Source organism: Pecten maximus, unplaced genomic scaffold (genome assembly GCF_902652985.1).
Source record: "Pecten maximus unplaced genomic scaffold, xPecMax1.1, whole genome shotgun sequence".
Taxonomy (NCBI): domain Eukaryota; kingdom Metazoa; phylum Mollusca; class Bivalvia; order Pectinida; family Pectinidae; genus Pecten; species Pecten maximus.
In genome coordinates, this window is record NW_022980441.1 from 1,985 (window position 1) to 10,527 (window position 8,543).

The 8,543-nt window shown below is 36.5% G+C and overlaps 1 protein-coding gene across 2 annotated transcripts; it reads left to right on the forward strand.

Moving 5' to 3' along the window:
• Nucleotides 1-5,135: 5,135 nt before the first annotated feature.
• On the forward strand, nucleotides 5,136-7,368 carry LOC117319521 (required for excision 1-B domain-containing protein-like; the record flags this gene model as incomplete). Of its 2 annotated transcripts, none has more annotated exon segments than XM_033874310.1 (3): nucleotides 5,136-5,442; nucleotides 5,664-5,868; nucleotides 7,280-7,368. In XM_033874310.1, coding segments are annotated over 3 exon segments (422 nt in total), but the record flags the coding sequence as incomplete, so codon positions are not given.
• Between the last annotated feature and the right edge of the window lie 1,175 nt (nucleotides 7,369-8,543).

The following is an 8,543-nucleotide window of genomic DNA, read 5'->3' on the forward strand; positions in this document are numbered from 1 at the left end:
TTCAAGTGTAGAGAGCTCAGTGAGCTCACTGATAGTCAACACGTGATTATCTTCACCTTCAAAATTTTTGTTAAAACATGTCTTAAAAAATTTGAAAAGATCTTCAATATCAGCTTTACAACTACTTTTTTTGGAGCAGCCATTATTAATTATTTTCCAATACTCCTTAGGATTTCTTGATCTCAGTGATCGGAGTTTATTTTTAATATATACTTTATGATTATTTACACATCGATTTATTGTCTTTTTATATGACTTTTCTTTTACATACATTTCCTCTCTGAGGTAATCATTACCAAACTTTTTATACAATCGCTTTGCTTTTCTGTAGTTTTGTCTAGCAGACTGACACTCTCTATTAAACCACGGTTTTTTAAATTTAAATGCATGTTTATTTACAGAGTTTGGTTTAGTGTATATACATGTAGTTCCAAATGCATGTTTGGCACCATCTATAAAAAGATTGCATATATCATCTACTACAGAGTCGATGGAATTATTGTTATCGTCAACAGTTATATGATTGTGTAATTTATTTACAAGTTTATTTATACAAGAGCTTTTTTCAGTTAGAAAATTTACAAAAACATCTTTCTGATCATCATTCCACTTTCTGGGTTTGCATGTATTATATCCAACATCCGTATCAAAGTTATCGCCTGCGTTATTTGTTACACACAATAGTAGGCCTATATGTATCGGAGAATGTACATCGGATAGTAGGGGAGAAAACTCGTTAATAGTAAATTCATCCACAATACTAAATGTATCAATATTACCTATACAGTAATCAATTACACTTACATTTTTGCATGTCGTATTTCCTATACCATTATCATCTCCCATTCGGCCATTGAGTATAAATATATTACAATGTTTACATAGCTCAATTAACCGCTTCCCATAATCATTATATAAAATATCCTTGATGACCTTGTTCTAGGTACATTAATATCAATTAGATTATCAACATCTGAAAAATAGCCATAGTCACCACTTTCGGGTTCAAAGAAATCTGGAAGATCCGCCGTCCTACCATTGAAATCCCCAAGCAGGCAAACATATTTGTTATTTTGTGTTTTGAAAGATAATAAATCATTTTAAACGTCATCAAAAAGGTCAGGTGAGGAATACTTGGAGCTACTGGGCGGGATATAGACGATTCCAAATAGCATGTGCTCTTTGTGTTTAAAGACGTCCCCATTCATTTGAAGCCATAAAACGTGACTACAATCAGTTTTGATTACATTTACATGTTTCATATATTCATGTTTACAGTAAACAACTATACCACCAGATTTCACAGTGGACAAACATTTTCTGTGTTTACAAAACGCTGTTTAACCATTTATATCAATGGGGTCAGCATTATCAGTTTTAGTTTCGGTAAGACATATTAAGTCATAGCTGGAAAGATACTCAATAGGATCGGGACACTTAAGCTTACCAACAAGACCATTGACATTAATACTCAGGATTTTAAATTGTTTTTTATTATAACAGTCTATGTGGACTCCCTCCGCGGCATACTATACATTTTTAACATAGGTTTCATCAGAATCGACTTCGTCGTGGTCACCTCCATGTTTGGGACGTTTAGCAGGTGGTGTTACTTTGTGAGTCTGATAAGTAGACACTGGTGTTGCGTACTGGTTAGACTTATCGTATGACGTCGGGTGTGATTTGGGCGTTGCAAATGACGTTGGTGGATACTGTTGGTTAGTCAGGTTAGATGACCTTGATCCAACGGCGGTGGGCTGTGACCTAGTGACGTCACTGTATTTTCGATTCCCTCTGGCGTCATTAGCAGTTGTACCAGCGTCGGGGGATGCATAAAGTTTACCGTCGACAATGAGGCGATCGCGGACTAATTTTACCCGTTTCCCTTGCTGACGGAACTCTTTCATCATGGGGTAGATAGAGCGCACGCCGTTTTTCCTCGATCTATCAATTACGGTCAACTTTGATCTGATATGACCTTCTAACTACTCAAGAAATGACGACAGAACTGTATTTTGAACCGTCACCATATTCGTAGTAATGTTATAATGCTGCTGCGGACACGTGGTTAATTGTTCACCAATGAAAGGATTACCGTAATAAGCATTTTTTTCCTGTTGATCACATCCCACTCGAGGTGCACACGATTTCTAACCAAGATACAAACCTTCTAAGTGCTCAAGAAATGATGACAGAACTGTATTTTGAACCATTACCGTCCGTCCGTCCGTCCGTCCGTCCGTTATTACATTTTGTACACGATATCTCATGAATCATTGAACATAATCTGTTCAATTTCACGCCGTAATATTAAACCACCAAGGTCTACGCATGATTAGAATTTGGTCATACTTGACCAGTTCTGGAGTAAAACGTTACGATACATCAAGAATCACTGGACATAGGGAATAAGTTGTCGACTTAATCACTCACCATGACAACTAACAGTAACGGTACCTGGAGTTATATGATATACCCAGAATATTATATGACGTGAGTTGTCAGTACCAAGAGACATACCGTAGATCTATAGCCATATAGTAAATTTTTATTAATCACGTAAAGGAGTTGTTCCCCTTTGTATTCTATCAATTACAACGTCGCATTTTTTATGTAACTGATAAAAGCCGCAGTTAAGGTGTTTAAAGCCATTTGGCAATTCAGCACAGGAATATTATCTTAGATTGATACTTTACCAGATATTTTTTGCAGACTTACTGTGGGTTAAAACTACCATTCCATATTAGATATCAAATTACCTCAAATAGTGGAGTATTTGATAATACACTAATGTAGTCTGTTCCTACTGCCCATGATATAAATTCTTTGTAGTTTTCCTTATATCTTTTCACTAATGTATAATCGTAATAATACTGATGGCATCTCTCTTTAAGAAAAGTAAGAATAGTTTGTATTCTTCAATGTTATCATGTGACTTTTGGTTTGCTTTTGTTTTTTGTTTTTGTTTTTGTTTTTAACGTCCTATTTACAGCCAGGGTCGTTTAAAGACGTGCCAGGTTTTAGAGGTGGAGGAAAGCCGGAGTACCCGGAGAAAAACCACCGTCCTACGGTCAGTACCTGGCAAATGCCCCATGTAAAAACATATAAAAACATGTTATAATGTATTTTTTTCTACAATAGCAACAACTTCACAATACATCACAATGTTACTTTTCTACAATAGTAATTAAAAATAATAATACGTTTAATAACGTATTTTTCTACAATAGTAACAACATAACAATACATGTAACAATGTACGAAAGCCGGTTGGGACCATTTTCGTAGAAGAAAATAATATTGTTTTCGCGTTATTACGCGAAGCTAACGCGTTATATCGCGAAACTTTCGCGGAATAACGCGAAAATAATATTACATGTATTTTCTTTTACGAAAATGATCCCAACCGGCTTTCGTAGCAATGTTACTTTTCTACAACATAATAAAATAATAATACATGTACAAATGTACAACGTTACTTTTCTACAACATAACAATACATGTAACACTGTTACTTTTCTACAACATAACAACATCCGTGTAACAACATAACAATACATGTAATCTCTACAATACCTGTACATTGTAACAATGTTATTTTCTACAATAGTAACATCGCTGTACATTCTTTTGTATGACAACAGCGCATATCAACAGTATTGCACTACAAACAGTAGTACCTCACTTCTAAACTGGACATTTCACTGACGAGTTTTCTGACATTTACTTACAGTGTGACAGTAATGGACAACAAACGAATGCGTAAACTTTCTCAATGATATGTGAGAATATATCAATTATGTACAGTTCCTTTAAATGGATAATCAGGAGGGGGCGCGGTGGCGACCCTAGCCCTCCACCTCTGGGTTGCGAGTTCGAAACCTACGTGGGGCAGATGCCTGGTAATATACAAAAATAAATTAAACAAAAAAATAAACCAAACCAAGATATTCAGGAGAACACATGGTACACGGTTTTCCTTAACCACTCACAAAACACTGATACAAAACCAGTCTTTTGTATTCTCATCAAATAAAATCAATTTTGAATTAAATACTTATATTTTTTTCTGAAATAATAAGCATAAAAAAACCGAAAATGAAATCAAAACAAAGATTTGAGTATTAAAAGTTAATTTTAATTCTGGAGCTCATCTGCAATGGATTTAAAAATAAGTAATTCTATTATATGATATAAATGTACTGTTACTTAATTTGCCCATTATTATGATCGAGTTCTCCACTCTGTCATAGCTTGTCTATTTTGTTCATAAAAGAATTGCTATTTGGGGAGGATATATCGCCCTCCGGAAGATTGTTCCATGTTTTAATTGTATGACTGTGCTATTTCTCCTCAGGAATGCTCTTGACTCCAACAAAAATATTTATTTTAGCTTATTTTCATCCACAAATTTAAATTTCCTGAATAAATCTTTTTTTGTGTGTGTTATATATCATGCGAGCAATTTTTTCATAATTGAAAGTTATCTTATTCAGTACATGAATTGTTAGGACTCTGTTTATTTACGTAATCGTTTCAGTATTGAATATCAAAGCTATTACAGCACGTTTACATGTATAGTGTCATACGACTCAAACCTAGCACAAACTGGAGAAATGAAATTTTTACTCCCACGAGAATTATTTACTAGAATTCCCTCCCAAATTAGCCAAAGCGTACTGTAAATTTAGAGTAGGTAATACAAAAATACCAATTGAAAGTGGTATATGGTCTAATGTACCACGGGAACATAGAATATGTACTTTATGTTATTTAAGAGAATTGGCGACCAATTTCATTATTTATTTTACTGTGATCAGCAGCTTATACTCAAACGTAGACGGAAATATATGTCTAGATATTATTATGAAAGACCAAATACATTTAAATTTCATACAATATTCAATTACGTAACTAAAAATGAACTTATTTCATTGGCTAAATCTATTATTGATATAATTATAATGATTAATTCACAATACTGATGTCCATCCTGTTTTACCATGTTTCATTGTTATCCATTTGTCTGTATTCTTATTCTCTACACTGTACTGTTTACGAGAATAAACAAATTGTCATTGTCATTGTCACGATATCAAAAAAGGCGGAATTAAAATTGGTGGTGTGCTACCTATACCAATACCGGAAGTAAACATTAACATGTGGAATGTTTCGTATTAGGCTACAGTGGAGAGTATCATGTTAGGCTTCATATGAGTGGACATCAGCATTTCTAATGATATATATCAGGTATGGTAACTGATTCATATTGACAAAGGCGTTTGAACAAGAATACATTGTATATACATTTAAAATGGCTGCGGAAGAGAGACCGGAACAACAGGTGTCTGAAAATGAAAAATCGTGTTGTCCACGAGAGCTGATGAAAAGATTCTATCTTCTGCAGGAGGAGAGAGTACAAACCTACCAGCTGTTCGAAGAGTATGTATTCTTATATATGTATGTTAATGATCGAGTTGTAAAGGTTGTTTCACCACCAAACCAAATGCCACGGACTTAGATTGTCTTTTTAAAGGAGTTGCCTCCCTTTAACTGGTGTACCGCAATGAAGGGAGAAAACCCATATGCCCTTCTAAAGATACACACCGACACATATTGATTTGTCTATTATCCCTGTCACATATTACTTTTTATATTTTTAGAGGATTCAAGGCTTACCTAAGCGGATCGCCAAACTACAACTTCAACTTGTACAGACAACTGGTACACGAAATCACAGACACGTTCAACAAAATATCACAAGACATCATCTCAATTATACACCAACTTGATACTGTTCACAAACGAGTCCCCCTTGCTAACCTGCTCCGCAAGGTACAGGATGCTGAGCAGGTCAAACTGGAAAATGTAAGTGTAATAGGCAGGAATATTTAATGACAAATACGCTGCCCGCGATCCCTATGGGGCACCGTTTTACTTTTTATTCGCTTTTATTCATATCACTTAGACGTTTAAGTGATATCATCTACATGGGCAGGTCAAGGATTTGATGTTTGGGGAGGGGGGGGGGGGGGGGGGGGGTTCGAGTTTAGTCGAAAACATAATCAAATATTGTTCAATCTTTTGAACAGACAGGACAGGATAAGACCTGTAGAAGTCAAAGCCAAATGTCCATATTTTTAGCTCACCTGCCCGAAGGGCAAGTGAGCTTATGCCATGGTGCGGCGTCCGTCGTCCGTCCGGCCGGCCGTCCGTCCGGCGTCAACTTTTTCATTTAAACAACTTCTTCTCAATAACTAAGAGGTCCAGGAACTTCATATTGGGCCTGTAGCATACTGGGGTGAAGGGCTACCAAGTTTGTTCAAATAATTGACCTTGACCTTCATTCAAGGTCACATGGGTCAAATAGGCTATAATCTTCAAACGACTTCTTCTCAATAACCAAGAGGCCAAGGGACTTGATATTGGGCCTGTAGCATGCTGGGGTGAAGAGCAACAAAGTTTGCTCAAATAAATGACCTTGACCTTCATTCAAGGTCACATTTGTCAAATAGGCTATAATCTTCAAACGACTTCTTCTCAATAACCAAGAGGCCAAGGGACTTGATATTGGGCCTGTAGCATGCTAGGGTATAGGGCTACAAAGTTTGTTCAAATAAATGACCTTGGCCTTCATTCAAGGTCACATGGGTCAAATAGGCTATATTCTTCAAACAACTTCTTCTCAATAACCAAGAGGCCCAGAGACTTGGTATTGGGTCTGTAGCATGCTGGGGTGAAGGGCTACAAAGTTTGTTCAAATGAATGACCCTTGACTTACATTTAAGGTCACAGGGTGAAAAGCCTCTTGTTTTATTGATGGAATGTTGTGTCGAAAAAAATGGTTCACTTTTTCCTTTTTCTTTTCTAATGCGGACACATCATCTGTTATTCTAATAAGATATTCGATAAACAAGATCAGGTGCTCCGGAAGGATAAGCGCTTTCCGCATCATCGAATATGTCGCGTTCTCAAAACGAGGACAGTGGTGATGAACCACTGAGTATATCAACATGACAGTTCACGTCTAGCTTCCAAATTATATCCATTTGTCGATATATCCTCGTGGTCATCAGTAACTTATGGTTCGTGAAACCATGTGTTGCAAGTCTCTTTCTTTCTCTCAACATTTTGTTATCACGGAAATCGTGATTTGATTGTAAACAATTCCTTGTTGACTTAACTAATGTTCCGAAAACTTTGTTTATCCTGAAGCAGTACGATGTGGTGAACCTGACATTATGGTGACTACGTAATTGATAGATTGTGTTGTTTACAGACGGCCAAGCTACAGATGACGCGTCAGAACCTTGTAGATCATCCCACAGAGGAACAGCACAGAATCCAGGACGCTCAGCTTAAACAAAGGTATCAATCGTGTCGTCTCTCCAGGATGTTTTATCGTTCAGGACTCAAACATCGAGTTCTTCAATTGTACTGCACTCTAACTAATCGTAATTGACATGGTACTTATTTCTTATGGTAACAAGAAGGGAGAATCGATGATGACGAATCATTGGTTTCCGGGTTTATTAGTTGTTGTTTTGTTGATATATCTATCCAATTATGTATCCAATAATCTTTTAATTGCCTTTCAGCCCGCTATCATCAGATGGTGGACTATTCAAATCGATCTTGGTACTTAGTCCGTGCTTCCTGATCCGTCGCCTTTTCATAAACAACCATGTTATCGCTATTTCTTGAAAAGTGCTGGAAGATTTTTCTCAAACTTCACATGTGTTTTTCTTGCTCCCTAATCGTGCCTACTCAATTTTGAGTGTGATTCAAGAAACAAAATGGCCATCTATGATGTTGACAGTTGTAGCTATCCTAGTTGTATTTGATTCTGATCCAGCGGAACAGATGGCACACTGTTGAAGTATGGTATTGCTATTTTTAATTCATAAGCTCTTCTAAGATCTCTCAGATTTCACATTCGCTCGAAAATTTTAACAAAACGAGTGAATATTCTTGATACGTGTTTGATCTGTCTGTTCCGAAAAGTACAAGGATAACCACAAGACAATGTTCCGCCAGTTTTAAAAGCTATGATTAATTCAGTTCCACTGGTATCACAAACTGTATTTGGCCTATATACCCGTATAGACCATGACTTAATCAGCGTCCTCAACTGAATTACAACTTATACTGAAAACATTGTAACATATTTCTTGTATCCATTCCCACTGTTACGTTCTGACAGTCACGGTAACATATTTCTTGTATCCATTCCCACTGTTACGTTCTGACAGTCACGGTAACATATTTCTTGTATCCATTCCCACTGTTACGTTCTGACAGTCACGGTAACATATTTCTTGTATTCATTCCCACTGTTACGTTCTGACAGTCACGGTAACCTATTTCTTGTATCCATTCCCACTGTTACGTTCTCACAGTCACGGTAACCTATTTCTTGTATTCATTCCCACTGTTACGTTCTGACAGTCACGGTAACATATTTCTTGTATCCATTCCCACTGTTACGTTCTGACAGTCACGGTAACATATTTCTTGTATCATTCCCACTGTTACGTTCTACA